This window comes from Falco naumanni, chromosome 2 (assembly GCF_017639655.2).
Source record: "Falco naumanni isolate bFalNau1 chromosome 2, bFalNau1.pat, whole genome shotgun sequence".
In the NCBI taxonomy this organism is placed as follows: Eukaryota; Metazoa; Chordata; class Aves; order Falconiformes; family Falconidae; genus Falco; species Falco naumanni.
Window position 1 is genome coordinate 24,309,275 of NC_054055.1, and position 21,501 is coordinate 24,330,775.

The 21,501-nt window shown below is 35.3% G+C and overlaps 1 protein-coding gene across 2 annotated transcripts in view; it reads left to right on the forward strand.

The window, feature by feature from the left end:
- The window catches only part of PGR (progesterone receptor), a 37,650-nt gene extending 16,386 nt beyond the window's left edge, over window positions 1-21,264 (forward strand). The window contains exons 3-8 of one of the 2 annotated variants that reach the window (XM_040584276.1): window positions 824-940; window positions 6,522-6,824; window positions 8,267-8,411; window positions 11,777-11,907; window positions 17,001-17,158; window positions 19,260-21,264. In XM_040584276.1, the coding sequence (XP_040440210.1) occupies window positions 824-940; window positions 6,522-6,824; window positions 8,267-8,411; window positions 11,777-11,907; window positions 17,001-17,158; window positions 19,260-19,415 (1,010 nt within the window). In that variant the 3' untranslated portion in view covers window positions 19,416-21,264. Of the gene's footprint in view, window positions 1-823; window positions 941-6,521; window positions 6,825-8,266; window positions 8,412-11,776; window positions 11,908-13,396; window positions 13,473-17,000; window positions 17,159-19,259 lie in introns of those variants that run through there. The other variant, XM_040584277.1, reaches the window with a different exon arrangement.
- The last annotated feature ends 237 nt before the right edge of the window (window positions 21,265-21,501 follow it).

The window sequence follows — 21,501 nt, forward strand, 5'->3', positions numbered from 1 at the left end:
TTGTTTGCTTTTCAAAATTAAAATAATTTGTGGAAATTATAATATTATACTAAAGCAAAAAAATATACTTTTTTCATTCTCTTCAAGTGAAATTTGGAAGTATCATTGAAGTTTGTGGTCAAAAGAATGTCAGGTTATCAGCTGAATTTAATTTTTTGCTCTGCAGGAAGCTAATTTCATTTAAAAAGATTCCATGTTAATACAGTAACGACAGGCTTTTCCTGAGTCGTTCAGAATTAAACAATAAACTAAGAGCTAACTAAATCAAACAGTTACAGCCACTTTCGATTTGTCCTTTTTTGGCTGTGTTGGCTGCATCTGTTCAGCTGGTATTTCAGCAGGTCTAGTGCAAAACTGCTTCTCCATCAGAGGTAATTTACTCTGCTTAAAGGGCTCTTTTTTGCACTGCCCCAACTTTTTCATTCAGTTTTCTGTCAGAAACTCCACATCAATCCAAGCAAAATTTACTTAAGTTCTTTCAAATTAGGAACAATAACTTAAAAGAAAAATAAGTTTGAAAGAAATTAATGGGTTTGTCCTCATGCCTGATTTACTTAAGTAATAGTACAATGATTTAAGCAGTTCATGTCTGCTAATTATTTTTTAATTTTGTAGATGGGGTTTTTCACTCTTAAACAGGCCAAATAAATTATTTAAATAGTAACACATCATTATTTGAAAGTTACCATAAAATGAAGGAGTCCTTTAATGGTTCAAGTATATATTTTTTTTAATCCTCTGTTATTTCTGGAACATTTATACATAGAAATAATTTTGTCATGTTAGTTAACATAGTATTAATTGTTTTTTCTCTTGCCTACAGGACAGCACAACTATTTATGTGCTGGAAGAAATGACTGTATAGTCGATAAAATCCGTAGGAAGAACTGTCCAGCATGTCGCTTAAGGAAGTGCTGCCAAGCCGGTATGGTCCTGGGAGGTGAGCTGCTTTTCAAATCTGATTCAGAAAAACAGGCAGTCAAGAACAGTACCTTCAGTCTGTTAAGTTTAAACATTACTTCGATACTGTAAAGGAAGAAACCCCATTAAAGTATTATCTTTGGAAGAATTACCTGATGTTTTAAAATTCCTTATAATTTTTCTTTAATGAGTCTGGAAATCCTGAAACAAAAATACCTTTCTGCAGGAATCTGTCTCTTCTACTGTGTACCTTTCTACTAATTTTCTAGCAAGGACAGGAATTGTGTGTTTGGTGTGTATTAATACTTTTGGATCAGAAAATTTGATTTAGGTAAAAAACAAGCAAATTGAGATTGATACTAAAATCAGGAATCAGTACTACCCCCTTCCCTTTTCTGTTGTGCTCTCCATAATTGCTTTGAGTATATGTCAACAAAATCAGTCCTTCTGTTCCACCAAAGAGGGCCAGGCAGTGGTTGCAACAGCACTACAGACTTTGCATGCTAGATGCTGGGAAATCCCCAAATCCCCTTTGCATTAGTTCTTGCCATAACAGATTTACTTTTTTATGTAATATTAATCAAAATTGAGCACTATGTCTTTGAAACCTACAGGGAGAAAATGGAGTAGGATCGAGTTGTAACATGACAAGTTTTGGTGTGCTAACATGCAGGAATGCGTATTTTTCCTGTATTTTTTTCATCTTTTTGTATTAAAACTTTAGCTATATAGAGTTTTTGATCAACACAAAGCTTGAAAATACATGGCTAAGACTATAAGAAAGTGGCTACAAAAAGATGGTAGAAAGAATGTGTTCTCAAAGGGAATTAAAAAAAATATGCACAAACCCCTGGTGGTTCTCATTTATTTTAGTGCATCAAACATTCCTCTCTCTCTGCACTTTATGTATAGATTTTTATCCCTGAAGGAAGAACTGGCATTATATACTGTGTGTAATGTCATTATCTTTCTAGTCTGTGTTCATTCATAACCAGCCAGGACTGTGGTATATCTAGTTTTTTCTCAGCTGCATCAGGTTGAGTGTAGTATTTCAGGCATTCTTGGTGATGTCAACAGTTCTGGGGGGATTAGGAAGCTAATTATTCTACTCGGGCTGAAATGAAATGCTTAATACTAAAAGGAGAAGAAAAGACAAATGTAGGCCAAAAAATGAGAAAAACTGGAATGAGATTATATTATTTGTAAATGATGATTTAAAATTCAAAACAACAAATAATCTCAAGATAGACTGTTTAACCATAGTGCTCTTTCTGCTCTTACTGCCATCTTTCTTATTTTTATTCTTCCACCATTTCTTATGTATGTATATTTCTTCTTTATTCTATCACATGAGCAATATTTCCCACCCATGACTTGCCATGCTGATCAAAGCAGTATGTATTGTGTATGGGGTACTGCTGGGCTTACATGATTTTCCACAAGGACATAAGTTTCCATAAGCAAATTTCCAATTCATGGAACAAATTACATACTTAGATACATCCTTGAGTATTTTAAACAAATCAGAATCATCAATACTTCAAGTCTTGTCTTGTGTTTACAGCCTATTATACTGCAAGGTTTTTTGTGCATTTCTGATGTCAGCCGTTCAGAACTTACTTAGATACATTTTTGTTCTTTTACACCTGCTACTTGGTTTTTTAATGCTAGCCTTCAATTACTAGATGCAGACCTCCAATAGTGTTTAATCGAGGTGAGAAAGATTAAGATTTTGCAGGATGTTGCCTGTAAGATTCTCAAGATTCTAACTGCGTTAATTAAATTAAACTTACTGCTGGGAGAAGTATGCTTATCTTCCACTGGATGTTACTGAGTGGCAACCATCTAGATAGAAAATAATATTACATTACATTGACAGCAGTTCTATTTTCTGATGCTAATTTCAAAGCAATTAAATGAACCTGAATTGTTCTAAAACAAATTCTAGTAACTTGTAAGTAAGTTATAGAATAGTAACAAATAGCTTTAGTAGTCCATTTCACTATATGGACTGTTTCTTCTTTCTTAATTTATAGAAGCGAAGTGTCAATGAAAACAGAAGTTTCCTAATTCCTTAATTGTCATTCTTTGAGGAAACGATAATTGTGTCTGAGTTTTACAATCTCGTAACTGGCCACGTTAATTTATCCCTTTTCTAGTCTGATAGGATAGCAGGTAGCTGGGCCAGGTAATTTTCCAGGTAATATTTTCTGAGGTAGCATCAAAGGGTTTATTAAGATCAAGATGTATTACTTTACTGCTTTGTTCCTTTATTTTGTATACACCTTCCTAAGGTGTACACAGCTTGTTCTCCTGCACAAAATGCAAGAGCATAGTGACCTAAAATTCAGAGCCATAATGTTCTGTCAGGAATAATAAATGATTGACATTATTCACCTCATTACAGGGTATGGAGAAGGATAGTGAGATGTTAGACTTTTACTAGAAACCCAGCTGTTTTAATATGAAATGACTACTATCAGTAATGTCTGATTTGCCTGGTTCTGTATGCCTAGTTAAAAGAATATTAAAATACAGAATGAAGTATTAAGGGAAAAATCATAATATATTTGATGAGGAGATAAGTACCTTTTATTTTTTAAATTTCTTTGTTTTCTAGGTATGTGTAGTACACAAACACTATGCATACTACTTGTAGTAATCAAGGGTAAGGGAACTAACTGTGAGTACTAAGAAACTGCTTGAGTCATTGGCTATCTAAAACAAATGTTACAAAGGTGTGCCGTCCAAATAAGCACAGACAGGTTTTAGTATTACGATGAATGGTTGCCAGAGTGGATTAGTATTCTTTACACATTATAGGACTAAGTGGAGACAATTGTTTGTCTTACAGCAGGGACTTACCTGGATATTTTTGTAGGCAGCAATTGAAAAACTAAGCTATTGCCAAATCTCTGTGTTTTCCTTATGTCCTTAAGAGTTTGCATTAATTTTACATGGTCTTCTTGTGGTAGATGTGAAAGTTTACTGTGAGTTATTAGTCGTCACCTCTCCAGTAGATGGTTAACAAGTGGAGTTGCTTTATTGGTGGCTGTTAAGCAACATAATTAGAAATAAACACATAAGCAATTCTGCAAACCAGTGTGACATTAATTCTGATACATTTAATCACTTGGAAACATGGGTACTTATTAACTACTAACATTTCCATGTGATAAGTGCTCTGTTTAGTTTCTTTCTTTACTTGTCCTCTGAACTGTAAAAGTATCTGAAGCCATTATTTCAGAAAAATACCTGAAATCATTATTTATGAGCTATCAAATGCATTGTTCCTTCTGTTTTCCTTCATGCCTGAACAACAGTTAGTGAGAAATTCCCAGCATGTTTAGGACTATGTATAGCTTTGTTATGATAGAAATTGGCCCTTGGTCTCTTGTCATAATATATTGTCTATTCTTCGGGGACTCTGTGTGTGTGTGTTTGTTCAGCAGTAACAGAAGGTGTAAGTTTGTGTTTGGTTCTTTACTAAGTCACTACTTAGAAATATTTATATTCTTACCACAAGTGATAAAATGAGCATAAGGTTGTTGGGGCATTTGATGGTAATTAAACTCCCAAAGAAGTTAGTGGGAATATGATCCCTGATTTCACTGGATGGTAAGTGTTACTGAAGAGTCCATCACTCATATTTATACTATCAGTAAAGTGTGTTTCTTGAAATTTTGTTCAGTATATTCCTTTTAGATTTTAAATACTGTTTTATTTAAAACTAAGTCTTACACTGTCGTGTGCAACTTTTTTGTATGTGAAATGCATGAATATGCTTATATGTGGTGGGATAAAAAAAAATTATTTTTTTAAAAAAGCTGATTTCGGCTTTTTAGATTGTGTTCATCTTCTATGATACAGGAGCACCTGAAAAAAATTCAATAGATAAGTTCCTAAGTAAAGCCATTTTTATTGAACCTTTCTGGTTTACTGTGTAGTTTGGAAGACTGGGACTTTCCAAGAAGGAAAATAATAATGAGTCTGACTGTGCTACCATATCTCTATTCCTTCCAGAAATAGTTGAAAATGGATTCAGAGCATGTGCAGGAGTTCAGGTGTGCTTCCCTACTCCTGTGTCCTAGGGCCTCTTTGCTGCACTAGTTAGGTTCTGAGAGTGCAGCACTACTTTTAACTAAAAAGGAAGGCAGTAAGAGATGGAGAAGTCTGTCACCTTCTTCAGGATGTGATGAGTTCCCTTGTCTAATCTTTTACTTGTAAATAAAAGTGCCATTTTTCCAAAGACAATCTGCATATTGCCATTTTATAATGCAGTTTCTCAGTGGTTCAGCAGTTTGATAGGCATGGATTTTCTTTTCATTCAGTGAAATTTCATTTTTATACTTGTGCAGCACCTCAACAAGTAAAAATATCCATGTGGATTCTGGGTGTTTTTTGTAGCACAACCTTCTTCCTTATTATTTTCTTCAAGGTTGAGACATGTTTTATTTTGCTTTGTTAGCAGAATGATTTACCTTTTTGTTTTGTTTTGTTTTTCCATCATGCTGCATCTCTCTTACTGTCCCACCATCATCTAAATCGCACCATAAGTATCTTTACTGCATTTTTTTATCCTTTTTTTTTTTCACTAAGCCAAACTTGTTGTGCAGAACTAATGATCTAGTAGGGTTTTCATCACCTTTCAGTACCCATTTAAAGGAAATATATTCCATGCAGCCACCTCTACATGGATTTGTCTTTTTATTGAAACTTGTGTATATGCTAATATGTTACTGAGGGTTATTGTCTTTGAACCCCTCAAGGTTTGATTTTCTGTGTCTCTATGGTGCACTGCCAGACTGTTTCCATGAAAGAAATTTGAAGAGTTGCTAGTTAGAACTCTATATTTCTATAGGCATACCAGATGTAGTATCTGTGTTTATTTTAGGAAGGCAGTTCAGCTATTTATATTTTTTTGTCAATGTTTTTCAAACCACTGCGGTATGGAAATAAGAATTGCAAATACTGAGAAAGAGAAATTACTGTTAGAAAGTAAAGAGTTCTGTAAGTGTTGGCATATGGTTTTACAGTATGTGTTGGAATTTCACTCATCCCCTGAATTCTGTTTTCTTTCTGGTAAACAGGAGGAAAATATTACATTACAGATCATCAAACTGAAATTTAGCTATGAGACTCAAATGCCTTTATGGAACTGGAGTAATGGGATTTCTATGTGTAGTAATTAATTCTAGATTTTTTGTTTCTGAATACTAGGGAGAAAAAAGAAACAGTATCCTTAATTGACATTGAACAGAAACTGAATTGTAGAGCCAGTTGGCTCAGCTGTCAGCATATGATAGAGCAGTGGGAACTGAACCAGAAAACACTTTATGAGGTCACTGTAACCTAGAATTCATGGCAATAATTTTAATGGGTGTGTGCTGTTCATCTCTTAGTGAAGAGAGAAGGATATGGAGGGAGAAACTTTTTAAGAATTTTCCGTGATTATTTCTTAATTATATAAATAGTCAGAAAATAGAAAACTTATTCCAAAGACAGTTCTAGTTTCCTTGTGTAGATGAAAAATGTAATTCAGCTACTGGAAAATATTGTTTCTGGTTAATTCTTAACAGATCAACAATTTTGTTTTTCAGGTCGAAAATTAAAAAAGCTTAACAAAATTAAGGTTGTGAGAACATTAGATGTCGCACTCCAGCAGCCCGCAGCCCTTCAAGATGAAGGCCAGACTCTAACCCAAAGGCTGTCCTTTTCTCCAAATCAAGAAATACAGTTTGTTCCCCCAATGATCAGTGTTCTACGAGGCATTGAGCCAGAAGTTGTCTACGCTGGTTATGACAATACAAAGCCCGAAACACCAAGTTCCTTGCTGACCAGTCTAAATCATCTTTGTGAGAGGCAACTTCTTTGTGTAGTCAAATGGTCTAAATTGCTACCAGGTAATAGCACTCCTTATATATGGTGAATTCTAGTTAAACGAATATGTCATATGATGGGCAGTCAAAAAAGAATATTGCCGTCTGCCTGTTAATTAATTCTTAACAAATTCTAAAACGATTAAGCTTCCACTTAATCAGATAAATTATCTTACCAAAGACGTTTTAACAGGGGGGCACTTGTGAAGGAATGCATCTAAATATTTAGACTCACTCCAAATTATGACAGAAGCCCGGAGAGTTTTTGTATGTGATGGTTATAGCAACCTTTCTACCCTAACCCCTCCTACTCTATTATTCATTCTTTTGGTATAAAAATATGTTTATATGTCTGCATATTCCTTACTCTTAATCTTATTAAAATGAATTTTTGAACAGAGAAAAAAATGCAGTAGATATTACCAGTTAGGACTAAGCAGCTCACAAGTAGACTGGCTGTGAGAAGTAATTGAACATATGAAGAGCCAAGACTGGATTGCAAAAAACCCCAAAAATAATAATTAAAAAAAGTCCATGTTAGGTGTGTATGTTATGTGACCATACATCTGCTGTATGGTCCTAGATATCTGATCCTGGGCTATATAAAAATCAATATATTTAGCAGAAGGTCTGGAAAATGGGGTTTCACGTGAGTTCAGTTTGACACTTCACTGCTGCAGGAAAGGGTAGTCCCTATCAGTGCTCTTCTCCATTGCTGGTTGTGCTTATTAGACCTCTTGGTTGACCTGATTCATCTCATTAAGTGAGAAGAAAACAAACCTTTATTTTTTTACTCTCTATAGTTTTCTGATGGCTTCATGAGCTGAACCAGTTCACTGAGGGGTAGCATGAATGCCAGAGCTTGCTTGAAGGAGGTAACAGGACCAGGTAATGAAGAACAGGACCACTGCTTTCAGTGGCAGGAAGCTGTTAGATTGACACAGATCATTCATAGCAATCCTTAAAGCTGTCAAAGATTGGAAGTTATCAAAAGCAAATAGATGACTGAATATGCTTCTGTTTAGTTAAATGCAGGAAAGTTATTCATATGTGGATGTTTATTGTGTTACAACTGTATCTCTTGTTAAGAACACTGAAATCCAAGCTATCTATATTAAATAAGAGTTGGTTACAGTTGTCATGCTACAAACTCTCATATATTTACTAAAGGTGAAGGAAGTGCATTTCTATTCCCTAATATAGTCACTTTTGACTGCTAAAGTTAATTTTGCTTTGATCAGTTCAAAATACTGGATCAGAACAAAAAAAACAAGAGGTAAGCTATCAATGTGAGATAGCCAGTTATTATACAAGCTTCACAGACTTCTGAGAGCTACATCCTCAAAAGCACTTGTCTTTATAGGTGTTCTCAGTTTTGTAGCTCAAAGTTGTCATCCCAGAACACCTGTTCAGCCAGTGTCTAAGTAAGAATTATAAAGCATTTTAACTTCTAATTTCATTTCCAGGATTTCGGAATTTACATATTGATGATCAGATAACCCTCATCCAGTATTCCTGGATGAGTCTAATGGTTTTTGCAATGGGATGGAGATCATACAAACATGTCAGTGGTCAGATGTTATATTTTGCACCAGATCTGATTTTAAATGAGTAAGTAGACTCTGCTGTTTGCATAATATGAATGACATTTTTAGCTTAATTGTGTAAATGAGAATGTGACTTCATCGAGGCCAAGATTTCATTCATTACTTTTTCTGTTTCAAAATTAACAGCAAAGTACTCTGGTCATATTAGAGCTTAGTAACTTTGGAAAGAGTTTTGTGGGAGTCCTAAATATTCTGTTGATATGGCCGAACAAAAGGAGTTAAAATAATATTTTAATTATCTAAGAGAAAAATAATTAAAAAATATGCTGTCAGGAGATTTACTTGAATTCATCTGAGTAAGACATGAGTTAATGTTTAATAAATAGAACTACATGGGATTTTTTTTAGGTTACTGGGTGGCTTTTGCAAACAGTTTGTATATAGTTTAAATACTTCATTTTGATACATTCTGATAAAACTGCTTCTCTAAAGTACATTTCTTGTTAGAAAACTGTAATAATTTAGGAAGAAGGAATTTTAGTATCAAGGATAAAGTATGTGAGATGGCACTTTTCTGGCCTTGGGGGGGCAGGGATTGTTGGCTTAGATTTTCCTTCACTGTGCTGATCAGTTCAGAAAATCTTCATTTTAGTAGTTTTCAGTTATTGTCAAATAATGCAAACTAATACTGTCAAAGCTGTAATTTTAGATATTTTGGTTATAGTACTTGGGAGTTTTCCAGGAACAGTAAAATGTGATTTAAGCTCCCTATTTTTTTTTCCTTAATGCATTTTTCTTAGTTATTTTTTCTTAAAATCCTAAAAGAGCTACTATGAAATGAGATGAAAGTTAAACAGGTTTTTGTGTAAGACATACCTGTTTAAGGATTAAAAGGTGGATTTGCGGAAGATTTGGGCACCAGAAAGTAAAATCTGTGAACATGTAAGTTCTTGACAGTGAGGGTTTTTTATAGAAAATATTCAGTGGAGCAGGCCCCGTAGCTCCTGGATTTTTCTGTTCCAGATGACTGTAAATTACTGTGATGATACAGAGTAATGAATTCTTTCCTCTCCCACGTGAATTAATTAATGCTGTACAAATCGAAATAATTTGAAGGGATGGGATTGAGATAATTTTCTGACTGTATTCTGTCCCAGCGTAGTCTATGATATATCTCATGGTTACATTCAGAAGAAACACCGAGTGACCGTCTTTAGGCAGTAACGTTAGGGCCTGGGGCATTACTCTGCCTGTGGTCCACTGCTGCCACCTTGTGAAGAAGGCTAAGTACTTTCTTCCAGAATAGGGTTGAGATTTATGAACCCTGATTATAAACCCTCAGAGACAGCTTCTTATTTGCAGCTCAAGACCATCTACATTGAAGGGGAGGCGGACCGGTAACATACCCTTCTCTTGGTTGTAGAGCATCTTGTCAGGGTCATATTAAAAATGTTGTAAACAGAGTTAGACATGAAGAGTAACTGGCACGCAACCATATTTATGGGGAAATAAATTAGCTTTTAGATCAGTAAAATGTAAGCAACTTTCTTGTCTATGGTGTTGTCTAAGATTGTACTTTCATGATCACTTTAAGATCATTTTAAGATTGTGCTACGATCACTCTAAGCGAAGGTGACTGCCAAAAAAAGGTAACTCCACCTGGCTCTCTGCCCTGGTCATGTGTCCCTATGATTTTGCTTAAGCTGGATTGAATACTATCTGGCTGCACTGTCAAACAGCTAAGGAAATTATATAGTTGCGAAATACACTAGAAAAAGCCATTAATTAGCAGGTGGAGGTGATCCCTGAGCTGACTTCCCATGTGGGAGTGCAGGCGCTAATGCCAGGTTAGCAGGAGCATACACCTAGAGGTGGAAAGAGATAATGGAAATTCCTTCTGCAGAGGCAACACACGCTTGAGTTGTTTGAAAATGACCATGAAACCACAATCCAAAGGTTGTTTCACAGCTACTCTGTCATTTAGGAAACTGAGGGGGAATGATGTGTTTGGTCAATTTCAGACAAAGAAAGCGTTGTTTAACAAAGATTTCATGAATTAGTATTAAACCCCTGCAAAGTTTTACTGTTGCTCACACTTTGCAGTGTTTGAAAACATGACTAAAACCAGCATTTAAGCATACCTTGAAAGCTGCTATCACTCTTCATTAGGAACAGACTATCAGAAAGGAGTAGGTAAGGAGATTTAAAGTAGATCTAGAAGTAACCAGTCCATTTAGATCTAACAGATGGAATTTCTAGAAGTCATTTAAGAACTGTTACAGGATATCATATGTTGAACAAAGCTGAAATAATTTTCCTTTAAGCTTACAGTAACACTTTAAATAACAACGACAACAAAACAAAACCAAAAAAACGCACCACAAACCACCAACCCTCGGTGCATTGAGGAAAAGTCTTCTTTTTTTCATGGAAAATATCTTCTGTTTTCATTGTTGATGGTACTATCTGCAATCAGGTTAAAATGCTGATCTGAATTTTATAGGGGTGGGAGGGCAAAATTTAATCTTGTTATCATTGTTTTATCCAATTCATCTGGATTTAGCTGCAACTTTGTAAAATTAGCCCAAGTTAATGGATCTTCAGGTTAATGTATAATGAATTCAGTCAAAATTACAGGCTTTGTAATGCTAGTGTTGCAGTCATTTCAGTTGAAAACTGCCTTCCCAGTAACTACGTACAATAACATATACCCAGTATATAAAAATCTCAAAGAGAAAAGTAAAATTGGAGTGCTGCAAAAACCAGAACGGTTTTGTGTATTTCCTTGTGTGATCTGTCCTGTTTACTTCTGCAGGAGTTTAAATAATGCTGTAATAATGTCTTAAGTTTACTGTAAAACTTTTTGTATATATTTACATGTAACATTTTAAACTGTTTCTTTAATGGCATAAAATGCTACAAAATATCTGTTAGCAGTGTTAGACTTGCAACAAAGTATTTTGATGTAGACGTTTCTGCAAAACCTAAAAGCAAGTTTTCTATAAACTTCCAGGTTTATCTTCAATTTTACACTTTGAAATATTTTCAGAGAATGTAAAAATCTGTCAACATCTGAAAGAAAAAAAAGTACTTCACAATAATCGTATGGGTGTTTTTAATCAATAAAAGAAAATCTTTTTTGGTGGTTAGCATTCAGCTTTGCTAGTCTCCAAGGTGGTTTTTTTTTTTTTCTGGGCAGCAGTAACAGTTTAAACATCCAAAATAATAGTGCATTCATTATGAGTAAAAAAATAGTGTAGGTACAAAAAAGTCAGAAAATTTATAACCTCTTTCTTTAAGTTCTGTAATGTGGTAATTAAACTGCTAACAAGGCACTTCCTTCAAAGAATTAGTACTGGAGCCATTATTTTTCTTTATTTTCATGGGTTTTTAAATTTATTTTTCTTTTTTACCTTTTCTGGGTGTAAGACAGAGGATGAAAGAATCGTCGTTCTATTCCCTGTGTCTATCCATGTGGCAACTCCCACAGGAATTTGTCAGACTTCAAGTTAGTCAAGAAGAGTTCCTATGTATGAAAGCACTGTTACTTCTCAATACAAGTAGGTTCTTTTTATTTCTTTGTAACATATCAGTAGTAAGTTTAACTTGACAATTGCTAAGCTATCTGGCTTAATAAATGGAAACTTCTTTAGGAGGAATGTTGGTATTCCAAGAACTAAAAATATTTTTTCTAGTGTTTATAAGGAACAAGTAATTTCTGATTCACTAATGGTTTTGTTCCGCATAAAGGCACTGAGCAAATGTTGGATCCTTTTAGGTATATAGCTGTACTGTATTACACATTTTCAAATTAAGTGCACAGTATTTCTGCCTGGAAGCTCTTCAGCTTAAATGGCTCTACAAAGGTTAAAAAAAACCTCACAAGCATTAGGAATGTATTAAAAATATTTAATAAATTGTCTGGACTGAGGGCTTTATCTTGGCCAAGAACATAAAGCATGCTTATTCAAAAAAATTAGAGGTGGACATGACAAACTATACTGACATTTATTTAACTTCTTGTCATTATAAACAGATCAGTTTTAGCATAGATATAAACAAATGGAAATGTTATTCTTTGGTTTGTTTCTCTAGGATAAAATCTGTGATCACTTTTAGTCATACACATCTTTAAAGAATCCAGCATACAGCTGTGTTCCACTTCAAATGGGAAATGTGGTAGCTGATGAAGTTATCTTCCAAAACCTTTTCTAAAAGACTAAAAAGTACATCTGCTGAGGCCATAATTGTTAGCTATGAATCCCCAAATAGAAAGTCCTAAAATTGTACAGGTGCTATTAGAAATGAGAATAAGCACTTTGAGAAATATAATTGGAAGAATGTTGAAGTTTGGCTCTCTATACAGAGAGTTGGAGGAGGGATATGCAAGTCCTGCATAACCTGCTTGTTGGTTGTATAAAGTTTTAATAAAAGATAAGGAACTAAAGTTTATTTCTTCTTAAGCTGTACTTGGCTGGTTTTTGCATAAGTTCATGCTTAAAAAAACTTTGGTCTTAGCAGAGCATAAGCAGTAAAAATTAAATTTAGCTCATATGAATATAATTACTAAAATAATAGCAAACCACCATGCACTCTACTAAAGCAATAAAAATGAGGGTAAAAATCCCTCTCTGATATAACTCCAGTTGCTTTGTTGGAATCTGAATGTATTCCTGTTTTAAACATTTTTCACATTGTCATAACATCACCAATTAACTCCCTTGTCTATCTTCTGAACCTTAGAGGGAAGTTTGAAATTTCAGCAAAACTTAGATAAATTTGTGATATTATAGCTATCCATTTCTGTCCCAGAAAGTTCAAATCAAATTCAAATAAACATTACAGTGGTCCAATCCCTGTCATTTACTAGTGCGTAATTTTAAGTGTTCATCAAAATTTATTCATCATTCTTTATGAAATAAATTGTGCTCAGAAGTTCATTTTTAGGATATGTTTATATATATTCAAGAAATGAGTTTAAAAAAAAGTATTTCTACCTGTGCTGATGAGTTTTGCTTTTTGCTCTTTCCCGCACTTATTGTCTTATAGGAAAAAACAATTTGTCAGATCTTTGGGAAAAGGAACACACCTAACCGTTGTTGCTGAGACATTTAGTAAACGTTTGGTACTGTATAAATATAATTCCACAACACTATTTTCAGAAAAATATATATAATGTTATTGTTGCTATAAAGTGTTTTTTAAGACTACTTTTATTTTAGTCATGGTATTCATCTTAATCCTCTTCAATGTGAAAGTATGGCCATTTCAAGCTTTCATATACTAATAGTAAATCAAGTCTGAACTTTTAGTCTCATCTGTCTCCTCTTTGATTTATTATTTAGATTAACTTTTTTTTACTTTTAATATAATTTTGAAGAAGCAGTAATTTGTATTAAACATAACTAAATGTTAGTCGTGATACATTTCTAATTATGAATCACCCCCCCAGTCTAAGTATTCACATTATTTTTTTTTTTACAGTTTTTCCATTGAATTTCCCTTGGTTCCCTTAGACGTTTTCTTGATACTGTACTTATGACAGTTCCAAAGCTGTCATGAAAGCAGAATTAGTCTTTGCAAAAAGTGGACCAACATTTTTATTTTTTGCAATTGTTTCCATTTTACAGGTCCTTATTTAATATATGTAACATACTGTGTTGTAGTAGAGCCCCATAAGTTCTAAACAGCGCTCCATCTTGCAGAGGCAACATACGTCTAGGAACTAATAGTATGAATAGTTCAGAAAGACTTAGGATTTAAGAAAGTAGAGCTATTCCAAAAAGAGAGAAATAAGCATATAGCATGTTCAGTTCTTGCTCTAACAGTTTCCAGACTTTTGATTTAGAGGAATTGCAAAATCTTGTTGCATAAGATTTTGGCTGGGTTCTTGCCATCAAATAAAAGCATCCACATTTTTCACGTGTGTTCAGGGCAAAGGAACATTTGAGCTACCTGTGTTGAAGGTGCATTTGTGAATTGTATTGAAATTTTGTATTGAAATGTTGTAATTCTTCACTTAAATGTGAACAGCGTAGTGGAACTTTTTTGTGATTAGATGGGAATGTGACTGGTTTTGTAGAATTCTAGGGTAACAGGTCGCTCATTGCTGGAAGAGATCTTTTAACTTAATTCACAAGGGAATGACTTAAGGAAGGAAGGACTTAATTGCTGTTTTAGAGATATGAGTCAAGGATAGCATCCACCTAACCCCAAATTCCATCAAAATGTCACTTTGTATGAAAAACATTTCATAGATACCTGTAAATCTGCTGTTAAGACATATCCAGAACCATCCATGCTTTGAAAATTCAGCTATTTTTTCCATGACATAACTTTTCGCTGCTGTGAGTATTCCTGCCTGTATTACTCCTAAGCACATTGCATTCCTCACAAACCAGAACTCATCCCTTCCATTCGTCCCCTTGATGTAGATGTGTCAGACACGCTTTCACATACCTCCTTTGTCTGTCTGGACTTGAGTGGCCATACTGAGTCAAAATAAAAACCCACCTCATCCAGCATTTCATCTCCATCAGCTGCCAAAGGAAAGCTAACATGGCATCCCTAAAAGCTGGACTGTTATTAGATACAGTATTACAAATGTACTTTATGTGGAAGTGGTCACAATTTCTTTTCTCTGGTTTTGTTTGAATTCTGGTTTAGTTAGGTGTCAGACCCTGACTTCCATAGACTAGCTCAGTGCTTAGACACTTGTCTTTAAACTTGCTGTTTTCTGTACGCGTGTTTCCCTCCTTCCCCCAGACATTCAGTTGTCTGAGGAGACAATCAATAAACAAGAGACAACCTTGGCAAACTGGATCATTTCCTTTCTTGGGCGGTCTCCTATTAAATAGGAGCCTTCTGCTTAAGTCGGGTAGAACAGAGATCTAAGCTTCTGCATTGTCAGCGTGCTCTCAGCTGGAGGTGAGGGAATTTTAATTTTAATGTGTTTGCCTGAAGTGTCTCCTTTCCTCTTACATTTTTCTGAGGAACCAGGCAATACTTGACTTAACAGATGTCAGAACAGGGTTTTATAGTTTCTGAATGGAGAGCAGTTTTGCTCTCGGTGCAGGGTTTGCTACTTAATTCTTTTTCAGGGAATAGGTTTAGGTCCGACCCCTGTGCAGCAGTCTCCTTTTTGGGTGTCTTGTCTTTTAAGAATTCCATTCCTACGTATTGAACAATACAGTGCATTGTACAGAGAGTCAGTACACATATGTATTTATGTTTTAATTCCAGAAAGTGACAAATCATCTGAAAGTCAGGTGTTACCATATTGAATAAGTCAGTGTCATTATGAACCAAGCTTCTTGGGTTTGTAAAGAAAGATTCAAACAAAATCTGTTGTGGCCCAACGTTAGTCATGGTCTGGTACCAGTTTGGAGATGTACTAGATACCTAGATAACTAGCAGGTGGCTTATTTAACTATGTGAGCTAGTCCACATGGCATTCTTTTACAATCCATGGAGAAAAATAAGCATCTTTACAGCATAATTAATTTTTTTTCTAAGCTTACTGCTAAAACTCAATGTGCCTTGTGCCCAAGACTTGCCTGATTTTTCCCGCTAAGACTACAGGTAGCTGTGGTAACTAACCCAGGTGGATATGCCTGTACTGTAAAATGTCTAAAGTTTGGTGAGGGGAAGGATTTACCTCACGCTTAAATCAGAATACAGAATGTTAAATGTGATGTTGCAGTGTGAAATGGCATTGGTAAGGGAGAAGGGAAAAGGGAAGAAATGTAACAGCTTTCAAAACCAGTATTTTTTTAAACAGGACAATGTTTTAAAGTATGATTATTACAGCAAACCAAGGATTTAGGTCTGATTGCCAGATGGGAATATTTTTTTCAGCTTCATTTCTTCAAGTTTCTCATTTCTTAGTTGCCTTTGACAGCATAGGTTATAAGACTTGTTTGTTAACACTCAGCCATGTCAAGGAAATTAGAGTCTAGGTCTTACGCCTGTTCCCTTACAATGCTACCAACACTTGTCACCAGTGATCAAATATGGTCTTATCACTAGCAGTCACTAATAGGCTCATTTCTCAGTGTTCTCCCTGCGTCCTCATTTTGGTCCTGATAGCAGCCCATTAAGAGAAGAGTGAGTTCAACCATTTGCTCCTCTCTGCTAATTTCTCTAAGAAGCTGTTCACATTTAAAACTGATAATGCATCTATTCTGTTAAGTGAAAGAGCTCCAAACAGGAGGGTTGAGCCCTGGATGTCATACAGTCTACACTGCCTAAGAGTTGTTGGTTCATTCCTTGACTCCATGTTGAAACACTCCAGCTAGATCTTTAACATAAATCTGCTATGAAGAGGGCTGACCCTCAGAAGTGCCAGTCCATAACATCTTTCCTCAAGGGCAGGAGTAGTTCTTTTGGCCATCTTCTTTTCAGCAGACAGGTATAGCTGAAGCTTAAGGCTATTTTTAGACATCAGCAGTTAGCAGAATTGACTGATAGTTGCTGGTATATCTAATTTTAACTGTTTCACTGTTTCTGGAGTACCTGTTCAATGGGAAAAATTACCTGGCTTAGAATGATGAATTCCACTGTAAAGTGTGAAATACTAGAACTTGCTCCTGTCTTTGAATTTCTCACGTTGCCTTCAGAATAAATTGCAACACAAGCGTTACTTTCTTTTTAGTTCCTTTGGAAGGTCTAAGAAGTCAAAGCCAATTTGATGAGATGAGAACGAGTTACATTAGGGAACTGGTGAAGGCAATTGGTTTGCGCCAGAAAGGAGTTGTGGCCAACTCGCAACGTTTCTATCAACTTACGAAACTGATGGATTCCATGCATGACGTAAGTTTACTTGTTAATGTATTTTGGGTTTTATGTAAGAAGGGGGCTAGTATTTTTAAAAGCAATTTTATGGAAAATGGCGAGTCAGCTTTTCTAAACAACAAAAGAAAACCTCCTACGCTTTCTTTAGTGTGTATATTTGTGTGAATAGATAGCTATATATGCAGCATCAATATATATTGTCTGTATTACATGGTGTACAAGATAGAAGTATTTGAGAAACATGCATTTGAAAGCTACCATTTTGTTTCATTATTTCTGTAATTGGTGCAGTTACAGGTTTTGGTAGGAGGCAGTGCGTATGTGCGTGTGCATGTGTCTACATGTTTATGAAAATATTTAAATAATACAAAGAATAGGCAAGTCAAGTTGCAGTCAGGCCACAAAGAATTAGAGAAAGACAACCAAGACTGGTTCTGCAATCTTAATTAAACTACTTTTATATGTATATTCTATGCCATTTTTTTCGGTGCCTGTCTATATATCTGGGAATTGAATAATCTTTGAGAACTCTAGTGGTGATGTCATAGGGATCCATAAGTGTCTCAAAAGATGCAGCTGAATCCTTTCCACATTGCTGAAAGTCCAAGCATGTATCCTGTTGACCTAACATCCATTAACACTGAGGAATTACATTTCATATAAACCTTTGCTCATTTGAATGTTGTTGTGTAATGGCCTGTGTATCTCTGCAAGAGAGGTAAAAAGCAGAGGTACAGGGCCATACCTGGTGCTTTTAGCAAGTGCTGGGGAAGTGGCACTAAGGCAGTTGAAGAAGAATGCTTTTGAGTTCCATGTTGGTTGTGAGGAGCTTGCAGGGAGTTCAAGGAAGGACGGGGTCTTTGTGTGCTTGTATTCTGCACTCAGCAAATCTGCATTTTAATTTAATTGTTCATGAATAAGTTAATTTGTTAAATCTAAAACCTTTAATGGACACTAATTCCCCCTTCTGATGGGGAAAAAAACCCACCAACCTTTGAGAATCCCATTTATGGGAGTTAAGAGAGGTAACGACTGATAATTATGTTGTTCACCAGGTGGTCTGGAGTCTATTGATCCATAACCTCTCCATGAGTTTCTGCTAGCCACAGAACTCACATTCACCATTTAGCTATTAATGTTGTCTCAGATACCAGCAAAAGAAAAATGAGAAGAGTGTGAAAAACATCCTTACAGGTTAAGGTAGACAATAGAAAATTCTGAGGGGAGGACATGGAGCTTAGCTTTAACTGTTTACTGTAGTCAGTTGTCACTTGGGACTGTCAGTGCTAAACTTTTGCCTGGAGTTCAGTCAGGTACCTTCTACTTGCAAAAACAAGTCCTGGTCAGTATACTACTCATAGTAGCCCAGTGCTCAAGGAACCTGTTTGGATCAGTCTTGTGTGGGATAAAAGGTCTTCCTGCCCTACCTGGAGTAATAATTTGCAATCTGATTGTCACAGCATCCAGATGAAAACTCTTTGAGTACTGGGCTGCAGAGTCAATCTCTTAAATTCAAATACTTAAACAGCCTTAGTGGTAGTGAGTGAGTGAGGCTTGCTGCAGAATACCCAATAAAGTGATGGGTCAGGGTGGTGTTTGGTCTGTAGAGTATCTTCATTCAGGTCCCTATTTCAGCTTGGGCTGGTAAAGTGATGTGAGATATAAGGAAAAGATAGATCATCAGACTGAAGAGACTGCATGTCATTAAAGCCTGGAGTAGGAAAGACTCCCAAGTAAATAGTAATTACTGTCCCTTAAAGCAGTGTCAGAATAGTATCTAGCGAACAAGGCATTGAAGTGTGTTGAATGTGAGAATAAAATGAAAGACTTGTTTATTAATTGCCATTGTTCATGGTGCATGTCATGAGTGAGGATGATACTACTTTATAATATAAGTGAGGCGCTGTTTTTATATGACATACCATTTACCTATATTTATGATTTCTGTCATGGGAGGATATTTTAATAGGGAATGACATGTACCCTTATTGAGTCAACAAATGACAGAGGAAGGTATATAATAGTGTCAGCTGATGGATGTATAAGTGATTGACAGCATGTTTATCTGACTGCATTACTGTTAGCCTGATTTATCGTGTTTGTATTTTATTAAATCCAGCTAGTGAAACAGCTCCATCTCTTCTGTCTGAACACATTTCTCCAGTCCCGTGCACTGAGTGTTGAATTCCCTGAGATGATGTCAGAGGTGATTGCTGCTCAGCTACCCAAGATTCTGGCAGGGATGGTGAAACCTCTTCTCTTTCACAAAAAGTGAAATGTCTTTTATCATAGAGGTGATTTCTGGGTCACTTTTTGTTTATTTTGGTCAAGATTTTGCAATGTCAGGACTTCAGTATATTTGTCATACTTACCCTGCCTACTGCTTTATACTTGTAACATACACAAGCCATTTAAGCTTGATGTACATATTGTGAGTTCTTGATTCCTTAACTGCAAAAATCACAACAGTCATAAAAAATGTTTTGTAAACTTGGCTAGGTTGCTTTTTAGTTATGCATAAGAATGACAATGTTCAAAGAACAGTTATACATTTTTCTTACATACTACACGTGCTCAAATTTCTGATACGACATGGTGTAAACTTTTAACTTTAGTACATTGTGTGCATGGGTACATGTGGGCATGTGTTTGGTACAAGATTTTTGAGGATTTAAAATAAACATTGCCCACATTTTTTTCACAGGTATTTCACTTTTTATTAACTAATCTGCCTCACAGAAATATCTCTTCAAAGTCAGCTGTCCAGGATTAAGTAGATGTCACTGCAATACCTTCATGAGTAACTGAAGTGCTAGGCACAAAGTATACATTCATATTCTTGTTTGTGCTCATACTGCATTGAAACTCTTGAGTGCAGCATACTGTTTTCTGCACCATTCAGTGCAGCTTTCCTTCAAAAATCAGAAAGCTTAGGAAAATTTCAGTGTCTGTTACACCAGAAGTAATGTGTGTGCAAACCCACTAAGCTTTGGTTTGTATTATTTTCCTTAGAAGTTCTGCACTTATAAAAACTAAATCACTTAGCTATGGTCTTAAATTCATCAGCTTTAAAATTCTGTATTTCAGAAGCTTTAAATAGAGACGTTTTCACTGACTACAGCTCTTAATAATGTTTTGAATTCCAGTGCTGAATACTCAAACAGCCATTAACATCAAATTATAGTGAGATTAAATGCAAGAAGAAATGGAAAATATGACGACAAACATTTTGATACACATCAGGCTCAGTTTAGTACAATTTCAGAACTGCATATTTTATTTTAAAGGCATGCCATTATAATTGGGGTAACTGTAAAAGAGGAATTAGACTAAATTAGCTTTATACATTTGAGAAGAATGTCATGTTTTACTATGAAAATGAATATTTGGCTGAAAAATTATAATGTGGTGTTTGTTCCTTTGATATGGATATGAAGCAACTCATGCATTTAAGGCAGAAAATTGTTGATATATTCAAACAACAAAGAAATGGATAAAGCTCCGGAAAAATTTGTGAGTCTATTAAAATATGACAAATTTTGCCAGTCACTGAAAATGATACTTAAATTTTCTAACAATGTAGGAAGTGGTGAGTCTTACTAGGGTACTTGCTGGCCATACGCTTTTGCTCTTCCCCGTTACATGTTGGATAACTCTGTGGTGTGACAACATGCTGTTGGTATATAGTTTGATCTATATAGACATATCCTTGTCAGGTGAACAAAGGCCCATGAGACCTAAGTTCAGTATCTCTGACTAAATCAGGGTGCCCTGGCTAAAAGTGTAAGAGATGTTACTTGTTCATAAAAATTACATCCTGATTCTTGAAAATAATGTAGACAACTAACTTCATCATTTCATAAAACCAATGAAGAAGAAACCACATTATGACTGGGGATAAAGATGTTTCCGAGATTCCCAAAAAACAGTACTAAACCCACTAGAGCTGGTACAAAGATGTGGCCCTGGATAAAATGCTGTAAGCAGACTTTTGTGTTAGTTGACTAGGTTTGTCATTTCTAACTGCCCGGAGACAAGCAATTTGTTTCATATTCAATACAGTCTGACTTTTAATGGTGATCCTTAAAGCAATTATATTTTAATAAATAACACAAAATTCTTCATTTCTACATATTGAAGTTTTCTTTTCTTTATTTTTCTTTGAATTTGCATTCAGTAATTGTGGAGCTTAGGAAAAAAGTCTATCTCAGCCATTCCACTTTGTGTAACAACGATATTTTCATGCATTCTTTGGGAATTTTAAGCATTGCCAGATGATTTACCATTGAATAAACAGACTATGTTACTGTTTAGATTAAATTGTTAACAAAAACTTCCCACACTAAAAATTATTCCTCATA